General features: G+C 42.4%; 2 protein-coding genes across 4 annotated transcripts in view; one reads left to right on the forward strand and one right to left on the reverse strand.

Annotated features, from left to right (window-relative positions):
• Positions 1-2,560, reverse strand: part of CRNKL1 (crooked neck pre-mRNA splicing factor 1) — a 101,812-nt gene extending 99,252 nt beyond the window's left edge. Inside the window, exon 1 of the mRNA XM_069234341.1 lies at positions 2,045-2,560. Within this exon, the coding sequence (XP_069090442.1) occupies positions 2,045-2,092 (48 nt within the window). The 5' untranslated portion in view covers positions 2,093-2,560. The remainder of the gene's footprint in view (positions 1-2,044) is intronic.
• A 36-nt stretch (positions 2,561-2,596) lies between these two features.
• Positions 2,597-24,804, forward strand: part of CFAP61 (cilia and flagella associated protein 61) — a 1,725,308-nt gene continuing 1,703,100 nt past the window's right edge. For 2 of the 3 annotated variants that reach the window (XM_069234338.1, XM_069234339.1), the window contains exon 1: positions 2,599-2,686. The gene's annotated coding sequence lies outside the window, so the exon portion shown is untranslated. Of the gene's footprint in view, positions 2,687-24,804 lie in introns of all 3 variants that reach the window. The other variant, XM_069234340.1, reaches the window with a different exon arrangement.

Raw genomic sequence — 24,804 nt, forward strand, 5'->3', positions numbered from 1 at the left:
TCAACATACAGAATCCCAGCACAAGGTTCTGGACAAAGACATCACATTGGAACTTTACACGGCTGGGGCCTGTAAGCCACCCTCAGTAAGACAAGCAAAAAGATTTCATCACACAATCAATTGCAAAACATGATATGCTGACAAAACCACATTATGTGTTACAACCAGGAAAGGGGCCATAGTCCACCGTCCATTATGAGCACACAGTTTGGTGAGTATCTTCAGGTCCAGGAACTCACATATTCAGGGACAGGCCTAGGTTTCTGCACACAGAGCGAGAATGACATACACTATGGCCAAAATAAAAGTTAGGACACCAGATACCATACACACAGGCAGCAAGACACTCAAAGCAAAGAGATACACATGTATACCAAGTAGGGGAAATTCTGGTCTCAACACTGATTACTCCAAACCTCCATTGGACTCCTATTGGACTCACTGCACACCCTCTGCAACTAGACCTGTAGCACTAAGGTGTGCATGTATAAAAAACATAACATGAAGAAAATAACACATGGTGAGGCGCTCCAATGGAGCATTAGGTGAGCACTGTGTGTTGCATTCCCGGTGTGTTCTTGATAAATACACCTCAGCAGTGCATTGGATGCTGTGCCGAAGAGGTACACTGGGTCATATATAGTGCAAGGAACTAAAGTGATATACAACAGTTGGCAAAGAAAGATGAGCAACAGAGTGCACCAGGTGATGTGCAGGCACTTCCACGATAACGGCAGGATAAGCAGAAATAACTTTCTCTTTTAAAAATGTTGTAATTTGTACTAATTTGTAAATTCATTTATATGGTTAGGTGAGGGAAAGAAATTAGATTTATTTTGTACAGCTTCTGTGAACTATTTATGTACCACAAATAAATGTATTTGATGAGATAGGCCATCAATTATATTACGAACATAAAGGCTAATAGCAGGAAGGTAGAAAGCTCTTTAAAAAGTGTTTGTGGTGTCTAGGTTTCACTGTGTTGCAATGGAAGTTTAACTGCATTTTTATAAAGGCCTGCGCTATAAATGTAAGTGTAGGCCCACAGAGAGTTTCAAACATTCACTTCTTAGAAGTGACAAAAAAGTGAATATAATTGTGTGATAATAAAAGGAGGACGGAAAAAGTGTGACTGGGATGGAGAAATCTGAAAGAAGTACATCAGCACACACTGGCAGGAAAATAGAAGAGGAGAGAACAAATCGTTAAAAGCAACTGCAGGAAATTGGCCAAGCTGAGAATGGGTCAGGGGGCGAAAAAACAAAGAAAACACAGGTCATACAAAGGAGATTAAAGAATATATACAAATCAAAATGAAGGAGACAGATCTAGACTAGGGTATGACGAAAACAATAAAAAGGGACAAAGTAGCAAAAACTAAATAAAACGCGAAAGGAAAAGATTATATTGGAAAAAAAATAAACAATATAGGTTAAGTTATAGTTCTAGGTCTAAGCTGCAGGACATTAGTTCAAATTCTTGAAATGCAGTTCAGTTGGATAAGAAAAATATATGACTGAAGAGATCCACGTACGGTGAAAACCAGAGCATCTCATATCAGTCAGAAAACGGAGTGGATAAATGCACCCTGTGCAGAAATGTCTGCAAAAAATGAAGTAAGGTAGATCTCTTGGTTAATGCATCTACTACCGACGTCTCTGTTTAACCTGCATGTAACAGGCTCCAAACTTAGTACGAGGCTCTTCCTCACTAAAACAATAAGTGTTGAACGTTTTGTAACCAGCGTTTAAAATCCACAGTCCATTTGAATAAGTACTAAGAATAAAAAATCGTCGCGTTTCGATGACGTCAGATATGTCCCTCTAGCAAAAGATGTAAACACCAATTTGGATTACCTACACACACCACTACGCACATCACACAGTCTAAACTTTTCGATTATGTTTTACTCTAAAATAAACACCAGGAAGGCTTCATAAAATATTTTTCTCAGAGTCACGTTCTGGAGCCGTCTTGGCTAGGGAACATAACGCCTCTTTCTCACCTTCTGGTTTTTTCTACATTCTGGGGCGATCGTCCTTACCTTTGCAACTTTGGGGATGCGCTGCTTCCCAGCCGCGGTGGACGCCATCTTCCCTGTCACCGAAGTTCTCACACCGTCCACGAACTCCTGCCAAAGAACGGTGTGGATGGAAAAGAGGCCGGTGGCCGCACCAAAACAAAAGAAGGACTAGCAGCAAAACCGTGGCTGAGGAAAGGGAAAACAGACTACTCCATAAACAGAAGACTGTTCTTTCTGAAGGCTTTTCCAGCAGACCAAGTAACAAAAGAACAATGTTACCGCTATAAAAAAAAAAAGTCTTCAAATTGGACAGCAAAAGGTTGATTTTAAAATCAACGTCCTTATTTCCCGTCGACAAAATTGCAGACAAATTAGAAACACCGGTTATTCCGTTTCCATCAAAACAACGTCCATTACAACTGTAACAATGCTGGAAACAACTATAACACATTGTCCATAAAATCAACAATATTGTCACTCAACATTTTGAGCTCCCACTTCTGCTTCCTGCCAATCGCTTTTCAACTGTCACCTTTCACCCTCTACGTCACACGTAAGGGTCGTTGCTGTGGTTACCGGACACAGCGTCGTCCCACCTGTTGCTAATTGAAGTAGGGTGGCGTGAGTCGTGCCGGTGAAACATTGAGAAGCAGAACCAGGCAGGTACCGAAGCACAAGGTGGTGGTTTTCACTGAGTTACGGGCACTGAAGAGCATTAATTGATACATGGTGGTGCATTGCAACGAAGGGCTAGATTCGGGCGAACATTTCTGGTGCTCGGCATTCGCATGTACCTCAGTAACCGCCTTGCTTGACAACTCTTCGGAATTTTGCACTACCCCCGCGGCAGTTATAGCAAGGAATGACTCAACCAATACTTTTAGCGTTGATTGCTCGCCTTTTATCTTTGCCAAAGATAGTGTTTTTTTGTACAGTTGTGGGACCCAATAGGATTCATTAATCTAAAAGGAAAAGTTTCATGCATTAGTACTAACGATTACGAAATAGCAATTTAGAAACAAATCACAGTTTGGAAATCACTGGTCTTAACGCTTGAACATAAGGCCCGAGGTGGACTGAATTAAATGCAGCTTTTACACATCATTTGTGGTAGTTAAATTTATCTCTGAAAAGGCTGGTAACTCATCTTGCAGTGGAGCACATATAAGCTTGCCTCCGTCAGTGCTCTGTTGACCTGCTGTAAAAACTGGGGCGTGCTGAATTTAGTCATATCTGCCAAGACGGATGATGATATTCCAAGACTGTACTGACAAATCCAGAACGCCTAGTCAACCTAACATTGCCACAGGTGAAGTTACTAGTAGGTGCAGTCTCCACCTAACAGCGGGCTTCCCTAGATGCCCCGCTGGTAGCGGAGGAAGTAAACAAAACCATTAAGCATATGGCGAGGGGCAAGTCCTTGGAACCAATGGATTCAGCAGAGCGTTCGCACAATAATACACTCAAATTGTGATTGGAGGAGTTGCTATGCTCTGAGAGCGGCAGTGAACAGGTACTGTCTTGTGATGAAGATGGGTGTCTTTGAAAAAGTTTATCTCCAGCTTTGACAGAGTAGTTTTGAAGTGGTTTATGGCTACTCAGATGTTGTTTCTAATTCTGGGTGCATAGACTAAGAAGGCCTGTTGCCTTGTTTTTCTTGTTTGTGACCTACCCGATAGTATTCTGACTGGGTGTGTAGAGGGTCACTGGAAATGGTGAGCTTACCTGCCAAATAGGCCACAGTGCTTCTTGTGATGGGTTTACAAATTATGAAACTGGTTTTGAAGAGGGTGCGGGAGTTCCATCGGCGCTGGGTGGGCAGTGAAGCTTCATGAGTATGAGGCCCTGACCTGCCGCCCTGAAGATGCGTTCTCAGAGTAATGGCTTCACTTTCTTTAGCAGAGAAAACTGGTACTAAGTCATCCAAGTTTACTTCACTATGCGTTAGCTCAGGGTGAGGTCAGTGTCCAGGATGAATCCAAGTGACTTGGTGGTGGATGAAAGATAGAGATGTCTTTGTAGGAACAGATTTTTTTTCTTTTGTGTTGTCCTTGATATGTTCGTTGGATGCAGACCAGGGTGACACGATAAGGAAGTCTAACCAGTCCAGGGATATTGGATGCTTGGTGATATTGAGAACTCCATGTAAAGAATTTCGTCTTTGGAGCTTGTTAATTGGTTGACATACTGCAAACACCGAATGTGTCAATACGTTTGAAGAGGTTGTCTCTTGTTTTTTTCATGCTTGAGTTGAGTGCTCTGTGAGGTGGCAGGCACTGGGGAAGGTGGTGTGGGGTGGATGAAGTGATGAGAATGTCTGAGGCTTCGATGGTTAAGTTCCTCTCCTGCTCCAGAGGCCTGTAGATGGAGTTGAATGTGGTAGACTGAGTTGCTGGGTGTCATGCGAGAAGTCCTGTGGAGTTGACTGTTGCTGGCTTGTCTTTGGTGCAGAACCACCAATTATCAAATAATGCAGGAAAGGCAAAATTAACGTTTACAATTTATAATTTTATACAGCGTATGTTTCTTATAATCTTGCCCTAAATATAATATGTCTGCAATGATCACGTTTTTGCAGCCATCCATTTATTACTTTGAATTCTTCAAATTCTAATTTTCTACCAGATAATTTGTTTTTTGTTTTTGTTTTGTTGTTGCATTGATTGTACTGTGGAATGTTATTGTGGCTTTCTATAACATTATTTTAAATGGTTCTTGAAGCACGGCTGCGTGTACTCACGATGCAGCTGTACCAGTGTCAAACAAAAATCTATAAAAATACCACAAAACATAAAAACCCATCGTCTGGTTTCCCTGTGATCAGGAAATCCGAACAGTAATATTTAAGTTTTTGTCAAACTAGGCACGGTTGGTCGTAAAAGAGGACGGGAGGGTCTGGAGATAATGCAGAGCCACTATTTGACTCTGACATTTGTTGACATGATAATCCATTTGAACAGGTAGGTGGGGAGAAGGTCGGTCTGGGTTAGTCCTTATAATGTTTTACTGGGTGATTACGGGGAAAAGTTCCATCTTCGCCTGGCTCAGATCTGAGCCGAGCGAGATCTGATGTGTTGTCTACTCCTCGTCTCTATTGCCTTGTATTATCTTTACACAGTCCCACGTATAGCAGTTAAAAAGTATACATGCGGGTCCAGGCTAATAATCCACGGGTATTAACATTATCAAGACTGCCAAGCTACCAGTCTGGTCACTGTAAGAGTAAAATGGAAGCCGTAGAATTGTGATATTACTGAAGTCGTCACTTGGGCAGGACTATTGAGTACAGGGATATCCACCATTGAGCGCATCAAAGGTATAAAGATGAAAATGTGGCTTGCTGTAGTGGTCCGTAATTATGTAGCAATGCGTGAACCCAGCCAGCACTATATGATAGGCCTTTTGTGTCCAGGCCGTCCTCATTCTGCCGCATCACAGGGGTATTTGCCATCCCCAGTATGGATTTGTACTATTTGTGTGCACAGGTACGTTATGCACACCTTTGGTTTAACCCACTCAAATATATGGCTCACCATGCTGTGGAAAAAGGTATTTCGTCCCATGCTCCCCTACAGACTGTATTGTGGGAGAAGAGGCCTGTCAGCAGAGAAGAAATAGATACAATAGCGTGTACAAGTGCAGCAGGGTGGAGCTGAGAAAAAGGCCAATATTGCACCACTGTTATACCCTTCTTGCCCGACTAGCCAGGAACCCCCGTTGCCTGCCATGTTCGAAAAGGTGGCACACGCCCAGCTGCAGAAACTTAAACTCAGGACATGGGTGGGACCTGTGTCCCCAGGGGACAGCTCTTATTCTGGAGGATCTACAACAGCACTCTCCTATTAACCCCCGGTGCACTCTTCTATGCTACAGACGGAAGGCAGTGAGCAAAAAACTGACACCAAAATACCCTAAGGTACTGATCCGTACCAGGTCTCTGGAGGTGGTAGCTGGTACCAAGATCCCAATAAAACTTGTCACAACGCAAGCAGACACATTAAGCAGTTCTAGCTCTGCCCAAACTAAGTGGGAGACAGATATAGGCCCAATAGTGGATAGCACATGGGAGCACTGCTGTGCGCTTACAGGAGAACTACTGCCTAGTAGCAGACTGTGGTTGATTCATTACTGTTAGCACCACAGAGTATATTATACACTGCAGTGCTGCACAGGTGGGCTGTGGGAGGGTTCTAGAAATGCCTTATTGGGCGGGGGGTGAGGGGGGCTTTATTTCATTTGGCTTGGTCCTGGTCACATATTTAGAGAATTCTGGAGCAAAGTATTCAGCATGCAGCAGAACATAGCTTGGAGCTGAGCTGGTTGCCACCGACCTCCTTGATGAGAATCATGAGTCTAGGTACAGACAGTCCCACTCGCCATGCGCAAAGTTAAATCTCTGGACCTGTTGCTGGGCAAGAGACTCGTGGCACGGCACTGGGGGAGGGGGCATGAGCAGAGTCTAATACAGTTAGGTTCAACCCTTATAGGAGAGGGGGAGGTTATTAAGCCACCATATATCCTCCCAGGTAAGGCATCCTTAACACAATAGGTATGGTGGCATAACTTTACAGACTGTTGCCCACACAGGGTCAGTAGACTAATAACCAGACCTGGGGAATGACGCAATTGCTGTCCATCAGGAACACAAGGGGGGGATTCTCCTTATGGAAGAGGAAGCCTCATGCACACACTTGTCATGCTTCATCATCGGCGAGCTTGCCCCACCTTGGTAGGACAGTGCTACCAAGACAGACTCGACCTCTTGGCAAATCTACAAGGAGGGAGTTCTTAGATAAAAGCTACTGAACAAAAAGGGGGATCCAGACCAATTAAAAATACCTTGAGGACTACTGGTAAATTTGACCTTTATTCGTGGTGTCTACAAGTGTAGTCGGGTTATTAACCTGCTGACCCTGTATGGGCAACAGTCTGTAACATTATGCCACCGTATCTGTTGTGTTAAGGATATTGCAATGAGAAGCTCAACATATATTATGGGCTCATCCCTGAGACAGCCGCCCCAGGGAAATTTGGGCCCCGTTCCGCTGTTGTTTGCAGCAGATGGCCAGAGCAGAAGAGAACGGAAGTGAATTGGCTCAGATGTCGGATATAAGTGAATGGATAAAAAAAGATGCTGGTGTTGTATATCATAGATTAATACATACTATCATAGACCACAAAGCATATACATGCCTGGGACTTCTGTTATGTATTGTCATGCTGCCTTCTTCACTTCTGATTTCAGTGCTAAGGGTCCACTTTTTGACAAATTTTTTTTTTTTTTTTGTTCAAGCCTTAATAAAGAAAAAACGTAATAAAAAATGCTGTATGTTAAAAACTGTAAGTAAACTAAAAAAATATTGGTTAGTTAGCAATTCACTAAAACAAAAAAATTACAGGACTTGCTTATACCAAGATTACCTGGTGAAAAAAAAAAACAAGGTGGCAGATCATGGTACCTGGAGATCCTAAAAGCATCGTAAAGTGAAGAAAAGACAAATGTGAATAGTGAGCAAATGCGGAAATAAGTAAAAATTGTGACAATCTTGAAGTATTGACTCTGACCAATTAGCCAACACTAACATTGAACTCACGAGCTTCTAACCTTTTCTCTACAATTCTAACCTCTAGTCTCTTAAGTTTAGGTTAAACTCATGTGCTAGCTCTATGAGAAGTCTTTGCAAACGCCTTACGTTCTCTATTTCTTCATCGCCCCTTTCTGACTCTCAGGCTTTCCTTATTGTATCCTTTGTTTGCTGTGATCCTCTGTTGGACCTGACATACTTGGTGTGATTTTCCCCAACTTTCTTTTGCCTTCAATCCTTTCGTTTTGCTGACCTTAAGACTCTGCACACTTTACCACGTAACCAGTGCTAAAGTGCTTGCTTTCTCTCCCTAAAATCTGGTAACATTGGCTTACACCCAAATAGGCACATTTAATTTACTTGTTAGTTCATAGTAAAGTGGTACTACATGTACCCTGGGCCTGTAAATTAAATGCTACTAGTGGTTCTGTTTCAGCACTCCATCCCTCATTCTTTTGTGTCGCTAAAGTCACCCCAAAATGGGAAGGGTATGCCTAGATGTGGGTCCTGTGCTCATTATGCCACTGGATTCAAGCAAGCCTGGCTGATGAAGGGTGATACCCTGAAACCGGTCCCAGGATGCTTGTTTCCGGTCCAGGGAGGACCTGGCCTGGCAGTTCAGGCTGGACTGTTTCCATTAGGAACAGGGTCAAGACTGATTTGCATATGGCTGGGTCCAAACTGGGGTGACACAGTGAGCAAAAAAACAATGGATTAAACCCCGATCAGTGACAAGGGGTGAGTATTTGAAAAGTTTCAGCACTCTGTCCATCATCCTTTTGTGTTGCTAAAGTTGCCTTAAGTAGGTTGCCCTAGACACTATGCCACTGGAATCAAGCTAGCCTTGCTGATGAAGGTTGATACGCTGAAACGGGTCCCAGGATGCTTGTTTCCAGTCCGGAGAGGACCTGGCCCAGCAGTTCAGGCTGGACTGTTTCCATGGGGAACAGGGTCTAGACTTGTTTGCATATGACTGGGTCCAAACTAGGGTGGCATGGTGAGCAAGAAAACAATGGATTAAACCCAAGTTTGTGCCTGGGGATGAGTGTTTGAAAAGTTTCAGCACTCTGTCCATCATCCTTTTGTGTTACTAGTGCCTCTGCAGTATTGATTGTGCCACCTGCTTAAGTAGCCCTTCAAACATGTCTCCGGCCTGCCACTGCAGTTTGTGTGTGCAATTTAAACTGCCATTTCGACCTGGCAAACTAAACCTTTTGCCAAGCCTAATCCTTTCTTTTTGATACCTCACCCCTAGGGTGTATATATATAAAAAGTTGGGTATGTACATTTATCTTTTACATGACCTGGTAGTGAAAAACTCTTAAATTCACTTTCACTACTTCAATGCCTGCCTCTCTCATAGAGTAACACTGGGTTACCTTATTATTATATTTAATAAGTGATAACTTTCATTTGGGTGCAGGTAAGAAAGTCCATTTTGGTCTTCAAGAACTATAATTTTAAACCCCCTTTGAAGTGGTGCTCATAGTTGAAGAAGCCCATATACTCGGCCAGAAGCTGTCTATAAGAACATTCCCGGATATGTGCCAAATTGATGGACTACTATGGCCTGGTCCCTTATTTCCATCAAAGCTGATCTATAGCTGTATGAGGATATGTGGGTAGGTAGTTTTGTCCTACATGCTCAATATGATGTATGTTAATAAAAAAATCTTTTATTGGTAAAGGTGGATTTTAAGTCTCAATTCTGTAAGAAGCAATTCCTAAAAAGTTGGCATTTCCTTGTCCCAACCCTGTGGTTCCTGTATCCTGGGTCGCCTGACTAGTTGTAGCTGGCAGTTGGTCTTTGAGTATTACTTCCAGACAGTGAGACAAAGGTGAAACGGGTGTTGGCAGGAGGGTTCATCTCTGTTATAATGAGGGGAGCAGCTGTCACCTACCACACTTACACATTAGAAACAATCTGCCTCTTCACACTCACAAAGGGTTTCACACTAGTCTTTTGTGCACCCAGATAAGGTGGGACCAGTGCAGGGAGGAAGGAAATTCCAGGCACCTCTGTAGGGGAAGGCCTCTAGAAGCTTCTCCCATTCAAAAATGTGTCCTAGATATAAATAGTGGACCCTCTGACACAAATCTTCAGATCACTTTTGGATCCGTGGACTCTGCCAGGAAGAAGTACTGTCCAGCTGTCAACTCTGCCCTGCTTGCTGATCAAGGACTGTTGTACTGGCCAAGGCTTGCTGTTGATGCACCAGAAGTCTTCTGCTGCTGTGAGTTGCCCTGCTGAATCCAGCCTGCCTGTGTCAAACCGGGACTCCAAGAAATCTCCAGAGGACAATTGGCTGCACTCCCTGTTCAAAGCCAGTGGCATAACAGGCTTCTTCATTGTTGACGTAACTCCTCGCATCTCCACACATGGTGACACAGCCTGCCATAGACTCCCGCTCAGCACAATGCAGATTGTCCTCGATACAGACTCATCTCATAGCAACTCCTTGCAAGCCCGATGGCTTCTCTGATGGTGTGTTGCTCTTGTTTAAACTGAGAGAAAAAAATGCCAACGAATGCAGTACTCTTAGTCTGAGTAATGAATTTATAAAGGCACTTCCCAGATATCAAATTAAAGCACACAAATATATGAAAATAAGCATTTAACTCAAATGAAGTAAAACATGTGCATACACAAGAAGAATCGGAGCCATTAAATAGTCACAAACAAAGAAGTGCAATGCATCAATCATGAATATATACATGGATATACATGCTAAATAATTAAAAGTTAAAATGCATCAATATGAGAGGGGTAAATTCTTCATCCTTGCCAGTGCAGACTGTAGGAACCCTCAGACCAGCCAAGCAGGAGACCACATATGGGATCAAAGTCCCGGGCAGTGTGTCCGCTCCACAGGTGAGTTCCTGCCTTAGCATAAAGTTTCCCCGTCTTTTATTCCTCTGAACTAACTCAAGAGGAAGATTCTAGTAACCACCCTCCTTTCTGTTATGGAATTCAAACGCTGGCTCTACTTGGTCTGTGTCAAAAACATGCAAAGGGACTGGCTGACACCCAATGTGCATTCAAAAGACAGAGCTGTACCTTTCTCTGATGAAAACATTCCCAGCCTGGTACTGTCTTATTGAATCCGCATCCCCCATGATATGTTCCAACACGGTATGACCCTGCGCTGGTGAGAAAAGCAAAAACACGTTCTATGTGGAAGATAAGCTCAGTGTGGAAAAACCCTGTGCTGCCGCTGTGATGGCACCTGAAGCTAAGCACAAAATGGAGTTGGTGGTCAAATACACATAGTATTACCGATGGCAATGAAGTCTGATGACCACACCAGCATAGTGCAAAATCTCATCTCCTGTGCTTACGCATCGCAGTACAAGTCTCTGCAAGCTTTGCCTATTCTGTGACAATGACGCAGGATCTCGCAATGTAAGCCTTGTCAACTGTCATTGACTCAGCTGCTGCGTGACACATCCTGATGCAAGACCTCGCATTGCAGCTCTTCGTTGGTCCTTCGATGCCAGCCCGCGCAGCTCAATGCAAAGACTTCGCATCTGGAAGCACAGTTTACAAAGTACTTGCAGCTGACTGAACTCAATCCTGTATTGGGCCCGTGCTCTATCGTGGTCGGACTGAGCTTTTGACTGGGACCCGGTCTCCCACGACCAGAAAACTGCAGTTTATGAACAAAAGATTGGTCAGTTCGGGGGTGGAGTATTATCCTCGACTTCCGCAGCAAAACTACACCCTCCCAAAAGCAAAGGTTTATTTTGAAAATAATCTTGAAAAGTACTTCTTTTATTCTGAAAAACAAATTACTTAATGATAAAATCGAGCCAAAACATCCAAAATAACAATAAAATTCTTATTGTATTAGAATAAGGTGCTTCTATACAGTGACGGCGTAGTGAACAGTGAATGAGTGAACGTAAAGTGCACCAGTGTTATTTACAAAATATATAGAAAAGAGTGTGGCTGTCAAACAATTTTTGCATTCACATCATATCTCACTCATTGTTTGGGTGTTATAAATTCTCAACAAAGTATTTGTGAACAGTCCACTTTCAATTTGTGTCGACACTTCAACCCCGATAGTAGAGAAATTACCAACGGGTCATCATCAGGACCAAAAAATAGAGTGACATAGGAAGCACTTAGGAAAAAGAGATAAGAATCAGAATCGTGTACAAGCGTAACCACGTCGTTCACTATATAATTATGTGTGAATGAATTACCCAACGATGTATGATCCAATGAGAATGTCGTCGTCCCCAACCACACCAGGGTAACAAATCAAGGGCCCAAGAGGACCACAGACCACTAAACTCCATGCGATCAAAATAAACAAATCCAACTCGCCAACAAGGCGCAATGTGAATTATTCACACCAGAAACAATGTAGGTTGCAAACATCAACCAGATGTGTCACCATAAGCGCAGGCCAGAGCTCTACAGGTATATATATGGCAAGACCTATTGGTGGAGAGGGGGAGATAACCAAGAATAAAACTCATTCTGGATCACCTCAACTTCTTTTCTGAAAAACATACTATATTATGGACATGACCTGGAACCTGAGTAAACTATATAGACCCCAATGACACACAGTGGTGACATAAAAGTGCCATAGCCGGTGAGGTAGCCGTATTCACCATAACCTCATCTCACGTCCTCGACAGAGCAGTTACGAGGGGTGAAAAAACAAAAGATCTAACAACAACAAGAAGGGAACTGAGACACTACTAAATTATGTATCATGCACATGTTATGCTAAATCAAAAGCTATGTCGGATAACGCGCTAAAAATACCATCCGAGTCTGTCAAAGGCATGACATCACCCAAGGACGGAGGCAGCAAAAAGATGTCCAAGTCTCCTGTCTAAAAGCACTGAACTAAAGTCCAAATAGCGCTTATGTATACTCACCGCAATGTATTGAATATCACTGCCCAAACAACATGAAAGGCTGATTAATAGAAGACACAATCCCTCTGGTCCCTGGACTTCAATAACAATGACACTCAGAGGATGCCCAAAACGCCGGCGCACCATGAGACGCCAGTATAAAGGCTTGCAAGGGCGCACGTAACGTGCACTTTCTGGGCGTATAGTGCCATCTGGTGGCCTTAGTTAGTATATTCACATTATATCGAAGGCCACCCAATTGAAAAAAACAAATAAGTGGTGAAACAAAGCAACCAAGGCTTCTAGAGCCCCTAAAGCACTCGGGGATACATTCTTCGTGGAAAAAAACTAATTGTGCGTCCTCACAATCACCAATGGTTCAACACCAAGGTCCTCACATAATGCCAGTTCTAGAGCTGGGGGTGTGGAGGGCATTGACATTGGAGCCCACAACATTGCGCATCCACTAACACCCAGGGGTTATGAGAAATCATGTCAACACAGTTCCGATCAAACCAAAACGCAGCCCTGGGACCCGTGATCCTCCGAAATCATTCTACTTTCAAGAGTCCATTCCCTGTTGTCGACAGCCTAGTCCATGACCATATGAAATAGATTGTCACTTTATCAGAGTTTATAAAGGAGGAACTTGTCTGCATGCTTCCATTGTGTTCAAACCCCCGGTAAGCGTGCCACCTTTGTCCATCCCAAAAAGTTCTCGCTGACGTAGGTTGGCTTTGTCCCCTTCTTAATCACTTGCCACTTAAGATCATCACTGCTGTGTTGCAATCTTTGGTAGTGTTCGACTAGTGGTTCGCCGGCCGTTCTGCATTTGATTCTGCTCCTGTGTTGTAAAATCCTACATTTCAACTTTTGAGTGGTTTAACCAACATATATCCATGAATATGGACACCAGACCACATAAATAACATCTCTGGTGTTACAGTTACACAAAAAGTTCAGATTAATAACTCCATCGCCACCAGGTAAAATGACTCGTGTTGAAACTGAACCTACAAGCAGAACAATGATCACATTTAAAAAGCCCTAAAACTGCCTGGAGGCCCCATAAGGTAACAAAGGGAAGGTGTAGCCAGAGAAGGTAAAGTGGCTTTAACAAGAACATCCTTCAAATTCCTAACACGTTTGAATGAAAAAGGGGGTAGTTCCTTTTTAGTGAGATGGTCCTCTACGAGTCCCCAATGTCGCTTCACAATTTTAATAATCTTATTACTATTAGGATTAAATGTTGTGACACACACCAATCTATCCGTTGTCCTGCCCTTATTTTGGGGATCTAGAAGGAATTCCCTGTGATTATACTAGCTATTTTTCGGGCCTGCCTCACAAGCCTTCTCAGGTAGCCTCTTTCAATCAGTCTGTCAATGAGTATATCAGATTCTTTGAAGTAATCTACTCATTTGGCACGATTCCTGTGTATCCGAAAAAATTGACCTAAGAGCAAATTGTCCCTTAGGCTCCTGAGATGAGTAATGCTGAATGGAGTAGGGAATTCCGCTGTTTTGGTTTTCTGTATAATGACACAAATATCCTACCCTCTTCACACCCACCTTGAGGTCAAGAAAAGGGATGCTATTTTTGCTGCATTCCATGGTAAACCGAATATCTGTAGTTGAGCCACATAAGGAAACACTGTAAATCATTCACTGACCCCCTCTAGCCCCCACCTCCAGATCAGAAATACATCATCTATTTATCTGTCATCTCAGAATGTTTTCATTGAAAGGATTTCCTGTGTTGAAGATCTTTTGTTTCTCATACTCAGCCATGAACAAATTAGCTAAATCCGGGGCAAAGCTTCCCCCCATCGCTACTCCTTTGGTTTGAAAGTAGGAAACGAATGTCAAACAGAAAATAATTCTTTGTCAGAGCAATCTCCATCAAAGATTCCAGAAACCAGGTGGGAACCTGTACTGATGGACTCTTGATTCTAGTACATCAGTTACTACTCAAAGCGCTTCAGGCGGAGGGATATTAGTGTATAGTGACTGGATATCTATAGTCGCCAATAGGTCAGTTGATTCAACAAAATCCATTCCCTCAAACAAATTGATAAAATTCATGCTATCTCTAATATATGCCTCAGTCAAAGGTACAAATGGCTTAAGAAAGAAGTCCAAATATTGACATAATGTTTCCAAAACTGAACCGCAACCAGACACAATAGGTCTCCCTGGTGGATTAATTAATCTCTTATGTATCTTCTGTAGAGTATACATTACCGGTACCCTGGGATGTTCCTTAATTTGGAACAGATATTTATTGGTGCTCAAAAAGCCTTGTTCCAATCCTCGTTTAGTGACCTCTGCTATTTCTGTTCTAAGTTCATCTGTCAGATCCCTTCCAATCCTACTATAACATGTTACATCACTCAACTGATTCAGAATTTCTTGGCAGTAACCTGTCACATTTTGTATGACTATTCCGTCCCCCTTATCGGCAGCTTTTATCACAACGTCTGTGTTCTTGCTCAGGTCTTTCACTGCCATGCTTTCTTTATAGGTAAGATTGTATGTCATATATTTCCTTTCTTTGCTGGTAGGTTCTTTTTGCTTCCTATGGCTTTATTTAAAAAAAAAAAACCTTTAGATGACATATCTCCAGTTCTAATAATTGGATTTCTGTTGTTTTGGTATCAAATAATTATTAAAATATACTGTATTTTTCTACATTGGTGTGGGAATTTTCCTGTGTTGTGTTTTCACTTTATTACTGTTTGATGTGCTGCATAAATACTTTATACATTACCTTTAAGTTAAAAGTGACTGCGTTTGTGCCAATCTACCAGATGGTTAAGCACAGTTTAATTTGAGGTTTGCTTGTGTTTCATCCTGGCAAGGATTGTCGTTGCTGCTTGAGTAGGGTGTCACCCCCCCACAACCAGTAACCCAATTTCTTACATGATGAGGTGAAACTGTCTGCTAATATGTGGTAACATTATCAACACTGGCTGCTACGTCTGCAGGTCCCAAATGAATTGATCTGTAGCACCCAGTGTTGATAATGTTGCTGCACCTTTAGGTGTTTAAAAGGAAAAAAAGGCAGGAAAATTACTATCTTGTAAGATTCCTTTGTTGATTGAGGCTATCAAATCAGCCAATAGTATTGTGAAATAAAATGGATGCCAGTGCTCTGAATAAATGGATTGACGGCGCAGTGTGTGGTACATGCTCGAAGGGGAGTAGCAAAAGAGTGCATCCTGAAAAGATCAGTGCAAAATGCATGTGGAAATTGTCCCAAATCGTCTACAACTGTGAATCTTTGGAACTCTTGGCAAACTCAGTTTTGTTCTGGTGAAAAGAAAACAGACTGTAGCGATTTTGGTGTAGTGGCTTATTTGTCAGAGTGTCACTTGGTCAGAAAAGAACCAAAGTTAATTGTGTGGGTGTAGAGAATGATTTGCAATCCGTGCTTAGTTACTAAAATAATAAGTACTGGTGCCTAAAGTGCTTGAGAGAAGCTTGCTGTTTAGCCTCAATTCCATCTTGTGCTTCTTCCAACCACTACCAGACACTCCCTGCACCTGTTTTTCACTCATACCTGTTCTTTTATATCCTTGCTTTCTGTCACTGTTTTTTGTTTATGTTCCTCCTCCTTTTCTGCCTTTGTGTTTTTTTTTCTTGCATGTGGGCAAAGTCGGATGACGAAAAAGAAGTGCTGTTCCACAAAAATGAGCGACGCTGTGACCCACCTGCAGCCACCAGCTCAAATTTTGCACTGCTTGCAAGAGTGTATGAGAAATATTGGTACTATAAGCGATGGGATATATTCAATTTTTTTGAGTCCTTGTTGATGGTATTAATGTCGATTTGTTTGTGGACTCTGATGCCTGTATCACAATTATTTCACATAAAACATACGCATGGTAAGGAACGTGAACATAAAAAGAATGTGAAACTTGATGCAAATTGAGTTTTGTAGATTAACCTAATAAGGTGTAAAAGAAAACACATCATTAGGGATAGAACATAGAAGTCTACCATTTTTGTTAGACTGCAAAATAGCCAGAAAGGATTCAAATATAAAGCAAGGCAATTGCCGTTTAAACAGAACATATCTTTGACCTTGATCAGTTGAAGCATGCAATGTTAAAATCCATACATTTTCTGTTCATTTTTATACAATTTCAGTCAATGCAAGTGAACGGAAGCAGGAACGTGCTCAATTAGAAACTTTCATATAGCTACTAATGAGCAGGTGCCAAGAACTTATTAGGTAAAGAACGCAGGAAGTTCTTAGGACAAAGATACTGTTAACACTATCTAGAGTTCATTCTACTACTTCCTGAAATACTCACTTCTTTAATTCAGCATGATGCTAGACTTTGCTAGCATGGTACAATAGAAATACGCAATGTGCAACATGGGGCCGCCAAACTACAATTATTTTAAAATACAATGTAAGTATAGATGTGCAATAATACTAAGGCTTTAGTAGTCTTCACTGGTACAAAAACAACATCACAATTGATTAATAAAATGTAACAGCTCATGTTAAGACATACACGGATATCATATCAATTTCTCGAGTGTATTTTGCAGTTTGAAGAAAGCATTGAGTTTATGGAAAATTCCATTTCAAGTAAAGTTTATATTGCTGATAAGGGGCAGGATGTTTTAGGATGGTTTCATCAAGGGATGTTGGACATAGTTTTGAGGCAAGGTAAATTAATACAGGTCACTACTAAAAGTGAGCTGTGTAAGTGTGGTGAAAATATGTTGGTGGTGGAGTTGAGACCTTGTGCTGAGAGGAGTGTGGATAAACGTTTGAAGAATCAAAAGTAAGTGCTTACTGAACCTATGGGGGAGCGTAAGTGTTTCCAACATCAGATAAAACGTAAGGATAACATTGTTCAGGTTAAAGAAAAATTTGGGATTTTTTTGCTAAGTATAAGAAAGGAACTGTCTGAAGTTTTTGAGTGAAAGTCTGAGGATGATATAATCAAACCAATAGAATCATCACTTTGTCACCAGTAGTCAAGGTGCCTAAGAAGACCTTTGCCTTTTTTTATTTATGTGCAGTCTTAATTGTGTGATTTGTGTGGATAGACACCCCATGCTCAAAACTGATAACCGTGATTTGGGAAGGGAAGTGCTTTTTGAAATTCAGTTTATAATCAGCCTATTATTAAGGGGTATTAAGTGATGAGCCCAAGCATCGGATTGTGTATGTCACGCCGGGTGGGTTTTTTTTTCTTCAATTTTTCAGTTCAGGAAAATGCCATTTGATCTGGACAGTGCAGCTGCATTGTGTCAGTGTATTGTGTTCAATTTGATAAAGGGGTGTAATGGGGTTCTTGAGTTCCAAGATGATTTACTGGTATGTGGGAGAAATTGGGAGTAAGATTGTAACAGGTTGGATAAAGTGTTGACTGTTCTTCGAGACAATGGATTAAATTGGCAAGTTCTAACTGTGAATATAACAGATGGTGTACCTTGTACGTGTGATTGATGGCAAGAGGATTAAGCGGAGACCAGAGCTGTTAAAAGCTGTTGTAGCCACAGACGTTCATGCGAACCAAGAAAAGTTGTGATTTCTAATGTTGCATGAGATTTATACAACATTTGTTAACTTTTTTCTTTTTTTTTACTGTTGCTAAGCCTTTGACAAGATTGTTAAAGAAGCAAACAAAATTTGTTTGGGGGAAAAGAACAGGGAGAACAATTTTATCCTTTTAGAGACAATGTTGTTTGAGGCACATTTCCTGCAACTGTTGGAACCTAAATTTCCTGTGTGCATCACTGTTGATGCAAGTTATTATGGGATGCTGTCACAAAAAGGCAAGGTTGAAGATGAGAAATTCGCGTTTGCTTCAAATAGCTTGAAACAACAGGGAAGACACTAGTCTGTCATTTAAAAATAAATGTTTGGTGTATGTGTGTTGTGCACAAGTACAGGAGTTAAATATTGGAAAATACGTTTATTCTTAACCCAGATCTCAAACCACTCACTTGCCCTTTGCGTGAGGAGAATGTGTATTCAAAGAAAATCACAGCAAGACTGGCAAGAGTAGCATGGATGTCGATTCACCAAAATGCCAGGGGTAGCGGAAGTGACATCCCACGCCATTTCATCTTTACTTTCACTCACACACACATGCTTACACGAACACACATTCACTCATACACACACTCTTTTACATACTCACGCTCTCAGCTGCAAGCATGCGCACAGCATACATTTAACAGTGTTATATTCCAGCTATTATCCATTTTATTACACTATTAGTGGATAATGTAATATTCACTATTAGTGTAATAAAAAAAACGGATTGATAACTAGGAAGCGGAGCCCCATGCAACGAGCTGCCCCAGTGTTCCTGCCACTGATTTTACCTCCTCTGAGGCCAGGGGTCGCAAGAGGTAATCAGGGGGTCACAGATACGACCCCTTAATGACGTCCATGAAGATTAGGTACAACATTACTGGAGTATGATTTCAGGTGCAATATATTGCAAAAAAGTCAATCATAAAGGTTGATTTTCTGTGCAGACTACCTTTAGAGGAGAGTTATACAATGGTCAAGATATCTGTAAGAGCAGTTACAATGCCTTATAGCTTCAAAAGGGTTAAGTGAAGATACTTGTGTATAACTATGGAACGCAAAGATGATAACCGACCCCCCTGAATAAATGACAATGTTGGGCAATAACTAGCAATTTACAGATCATACTTGAAACGCTGGCACAATTAGCTATCCCAGTAAACGCAATAAAGTTGTAAACCAGCAAGAAATAATTGAAACAATAGAAACTGAAAGAACACGAGACGCAGAACTCAGTGAGTAACAGACGCTCTCTGGCAATAAACTAAATTAAAGGAGGGAATGCACATGGGCACACTGATTACCATGGGTGGCCTTACTGTCGTGGCCTCACCCCACCTGCGCATCTGTCCCGCCTGTCCCCTCCCCCGGCCCTGTGCGGTTGCTGGGCCCCCCTCGCTCGCCCTGATCCGAAACCATAATGAGAGCATATGTCGCACTGCTCCAGATACCACCAGGGGCTCAGTTGACGGGGGATAGCGGGCGGCGCCCTCCTCCCCCTCCCTCCACCCCCCTGCGTGTGTTCGCCCTGATCTCGACCTCATCTTCTTCTTCTTCTCTCTCTTTACTCGTAGTCTTTTGTCTATCACTTCTTATGTTATGCTTCATTATTGTACTCCCTGTGAACACAATGTCTCCAAATTCTTCACTCACATGCACAATAGTATCTACATCGCTAAGTACGCATGGATAAATGAGGAATTAGCATTGGAATACGAAAATAATTGTATAATTATGTAATCCTGGAATACAATTGTAATTTTATTTCTCTTCTTCGCTGTTGAAATAACAATAAAAATATTAAAAAAAAAAAAGAAAAGTGAAGATACTTGTGTGAGCGAAAAGGAGTGGAGGAATGCCGCTGAGCAGGCTGAAGTCATGATAAAGATCAGGCAGCACGTTAAAAGTGGATAGCCCAAGCAGAGGTGTTTGTCATATGAGTAACAGGCTTTTGCCTAAGTTTCATCCAAATTGAGCCTCGAAGGTGGGTTATTACTGTGTAGTCCATAAACGTATGCCTCCTGCAAGAGAGAGACGTATATAAGTTGATCTTGTACATAAAGGACATGTTGAAATTGACCTCTTGTTTATAAAAAAGAAAAAAAAAAAGTTTCCAAGAGTCGCACTGGTGGTCACAGATGGACAAAGAGGGGGAATTTGAAGTATTTGGGCGCGTTGTGTCCAAGTTAACTGACAATAATTTGGAGTGTTTTCATGATATCCAGTAAGTTGCCTGATAGACTGTGAATACATTTGGGCATTCGCCTTTTCTCAACTTTTACATGCTATGTCGAAGGATACGTGATTTGTTTTGATCCATTTGCTTATTTTTCCAGATGAACAGAAGTAAGATTTGTCGAGAAGCCTGCCATGAATACTGTGATTGCATTTTTAACAGATAATCTCTCAAAGGAAGGTTCACTCAAGTACATAGTGTTGGGCAATGGAGTCCAATTTGAATTGGACCTAATTAATATGTTACCAAATAGGTGTAGTCTTTGCCATCCTCAGGGTAATGCCATAGTGGTTAAACCAAAGAGACTGGGCGGGGCTACATATGTTTGTCCACAGCCAGTGGCATGTCCTTGACTGTCTTACGGATCTGCTGTGGGCACGTAGGTGTACCCTACCGTTGGCCACAGGATAGCACTATTTGAGGCTTTGAGTGGGAATAATGTATGTTCCATGGTGGTTGTGATGCTGGAGAAGCACTATAAGATAAAGAAATGTCTGAAGAGAAGTCATGTGTCTGGGGATAAGATATCTGAATTGTCTGAATCAAATTTAGTATTAGTGTTAAAAAGAATGAGCTAAAATTTGGGATAGAGTAAGTAGTTAAATTTCTTCATCTGCTGACGTTGGCACAGGACAATGGTGGAACAAAGAGTGTGGCAAGGGTGAATACTGTGATGGAAGACTATCACTTTGAAGCTAATGAGAGAGCTGTTGAGGAGACAGTGTTTGAGGGTGATGGAAGCCGTAAAAAACAGGGAAGGACTGCAAAAATAAGGACCAAGCAAGTGTTTGTAAAGATGCTCCTTTTTGTTCATGAATGGTGCAGAAGTTATTATACACACAACCTACTCCCATGTGGCACAAAGGTTTTATTTGAAACCTGTACTATATGCTGGTTGGTAAAGTGAAAGATGTTCAGCTTATTTGTTTTTTACACAACTATATAACTATACGTTTTTCATATTAGGTATTATTGTTTTCTGTAAAAAAAAAAAAGCAACATATGTTGTATCTTACCTTTTAGATTGCATTGTATTATTTCTGTGACTTCCACACCTTTAAGGAATACAGGCTATCTGAAATCCTACCATGAGTGGCATTACAAGACGGCTGAGGATTACCTGAGTCTGGAGGCTCAGCCGCTGCTTGGTTGTGGACTGTATTAATGAAATCTATTTCACGATCTACTGCAATAATCCACCCCACTTTCACATAATAGCCTACTTTCAGATTTATCTATTTTAATATATTTAAACATCTATATTGAAGATTTTAGATCTTTTCTTTAGGTCCTAGAGCCTCCAGTGGTTATTGGTTTTCTACTAAGTATTTGTTCTTTACCTCTGGTGTCCCGGAATCTTGAGTACAACTGTCTCTGCTCATTGGATGCTGAGAACTCAGATTACAGTCTTTTCAGAAGGCACAGTGATTAGGCACTCAAGGCGTATTCTGCCCTCCTGGGGTCTGGGCAGCCCATTCCCAGGAGGGCAGAACAAAGGATTTCCTCTGAGAGAGGGTGTTACACCCTCTCCCTTCAGAAATAGGGGTTAAGGCCCTGAGAGGAGTAGCCTCTCCTGACCTCTGGGAATGCTTTGAAGGGCACAGATGCTGTCCTCCTTACATAAACCAGTCTACACCGGTTCAGGGATCCCCCAGCCCCTGCTCTGGCACGAAACTGGACACAGGAAAGGGGAGTGACCACTCCCCTGTCCATCACCACCCCACGGGTGGTGCCCAGAGCTTCTCCAGTGTGTCCCAGACCTCTGCCATCTTGAATGCAGAGGTGTGAGGGCACAATGGAGGCCTCTTAGTGGCCAGTGCCAGCAGGTGACGTCAGAGACCCCTCCTGATAGGTGCTTACCTGACTAGATGGCCAATCCTCCTCTGATGGCTATTTAGGGTCTCTCCTGTGGATTTCTCATCAGATAATAAATTCAAGAGCTCACCAGAGTTCCTCTGCATCTCCCTCTTCGACTTCTGCCAAGGATCGACCTCTGACTGCTCCAGGACGCCTGCAAAACCGCAACAAAGTAGCAAGAAGACTACCAGCAACATTGTAGCACCTAATCCTGCTGGCTTTCTCGACTGTTTCCTGGTGGTGCATGCTCTGGGGGGTGTCTGCCTTCACCCTGCACTGGAAGCCAAGAAGAAATCTCCAGTGGGTCGACGGAATCTTCCCCCGGCTAACGCAGGCACCAAACATCTGCTTCACCGGTCCGTTGGGTCCCCTCTCATCTTGACGAGCGTGGTCCCTGGAACACAGGAGCTGGATCCAAGTGACCCAACATTCCAGTGGTCCATCTGTCCAAATTTGGTGGAGGGAAGTCCTTGCCTCCCCACGTCAGAGAGTAATCCTGTGTACTGCTTGAACTGCAGCTGCTAGGGCTTCTGTACACTTTTGCAAGGAATCCTTCATGCACAGCACATCCCATGTCCCCAGCACTCTGTCCTGCATTGCTCAGCCTGCTGAGTTGACCACCGGCTTCGTGGGACTCTCCTTTGCAGTGCTGAGACGACTGCCGTGCTCAGTTTTCTTGAACCCGTGTTCAAGTGCTTCTGCGGGTGCTGCCTGCTTCTACGTGGGCTCTCTGTGTTGCTGAGCGCCCCTTCTGTCTCCTCCTCCAGGGGGTGACCTCTTGGTCCTTCCTGGGCCCGGGCAGCACCCATTTTCTTCAACGGAGACGGTTGCAGCTAGCAATGCTTGTTTGCAGTCTTTCTGCGTGAAAACAACTCTGCATCCTCCAGCACGCCGTGGGACATCTCCTGTGCAAAGGAGAAGTTCCTGGCATCTTCCGTTGTTGAAGAATCTTCAGCTTCTTCCACCGGAGGCAGCCATTTTGCACCTCCATCTGGGGTTTAGTGGGCTCCTGCCCCCTGTACACTTTCGTGACTCTTGGACTTGGTCCCCTTCCTTTACAGGTCCTCAGGTCCAGGAATCAGTCTTCAGTGTTTTGCAGTCTGTTGTGGTCTTTGCAGAATCTCCTATCACAACTTTAGTGTGTTTCTGGGGAAGTAGGGTAACTTTACTCCTACTTTTCAGGGTCTTGGGGTGGGGTATCTTGGACTCCCTTAGTGTTTTCTTACACTCCCAGCGGCCCTCTACACACTACACTAGGCCTGGGGTCCCTAAGTGGTTCACATTCCACTTTCTTAGTATATGGGTTGTGTTGCCCCTAGGCCTGTTGCATCCTATTGTATTCTACAGTGTTTGCACTACTTTTCTAAGTGTTTACGTACCTGATTTTGGTTTGTGTGTATATTTTGTGTATTTTACTTACCTCCTAAGGAAGTATATCCTCTGAGATATTTCTGACACATTGTCACTAAAATAAATTACCTTTATTTTTAGTAACTCTGAGTATTGTGATTCTTATGATATAGTGCTATATGATATAAGTGGTATAGTAGGACCTTTGCATGTCTCCTAGTTCAGCCTAAGCTGCTCTGCTATAGCTACCTCTATCAGCCTAAGCTGCTAGAACACTACTAATAAGGGATAACTGGACCTGGCACAAGGTGTAAGTACCATAAGGCACCCACCATAAGCCAGGCCAGCCTCCTACAGTGCCCCTTGCTTAACACACAGTGAAATCAAGAGAATCACATGTATTTTAGGACTGAAATTCAGACATTTAATTGATTAAAATAGCTACCCAATTCAGACATAGGATGACTAATTTTACAAATTAATTGGTTGCATTTCCAAAGTAAAATGCAATACAAGGGGCACTAATCGTGGTTTACTACAGGGCACTTAAAGAAGGGCCAGAAACAGCATTTGCTGCTGTGGTCGAGTGTCCCCTAAGGTCTTCACAAGGATTAGGCAACTAATGTTATTTTGTATGGGTCCTGCACTTTTAAAGGCCACACATTGTAAATGCATTTAAAATGGAAGTCGGGAACTAATAGGCAACTGGCAGCAATTTCTATAGTAGATGACACTACAGCTTAGACTGGGTTTTCTTTTTTCATCAATGTTTTCTCTTAGATCCCAGTTGGGCACCTGCACCCGGTGTATCAATGTTCCCCAGCCAGACAGGACCACTAGTCCACTCACTGGTCTTGGCTCCCTTGATGGGGCCAGTTCTAGGGTTTATGGAGCCCCAGGCAGGATAGGAGTTTGTGAGACCCCTCTAAGATGTAATATTACAGGAAGAGACATCAAATGGCCATTCATTTTTCGGCATTCTTAAAGCAGCTTTACAAGAAGCTACTTACCTAGTGAGGATATCACTAAAGTGGCTAAAAATTTAAATAATAACCATAATAAATAAGTACATATATGTTAAAGCTGCAATAAGTGGAAATACATTGTGTTAATCAAACTAGGTGAAAAAACTGGACCTAGGTCTCTCCAAAATGTATATGATTACTCTGATGTTGACTAATTGTTTCCAGATTAGTACATGATTACATTTCCAAGACCGAGTGACCCAGGGCTATACAATGGAACCTCAAGTCACTCCCTAGACCTCCCTTTACACCAGTGAATTTCAGATAGGACATTTGGTTTCCAGC

Source organism: Pleurodeles waltl, chromosome 5 (assembly GCF_031143425.1).
Source record: "Pleurodeles waltl isolate 20211129_DDA chromosome 5, aPleWal1.hap1.20221129, whole genome shotgun sequence".
NCBI lineage: Eukaryota > Metazoa > Chordata > Amphibia > Caudata > Salamandridae > Pleurodeles > Pleurodeles waltl.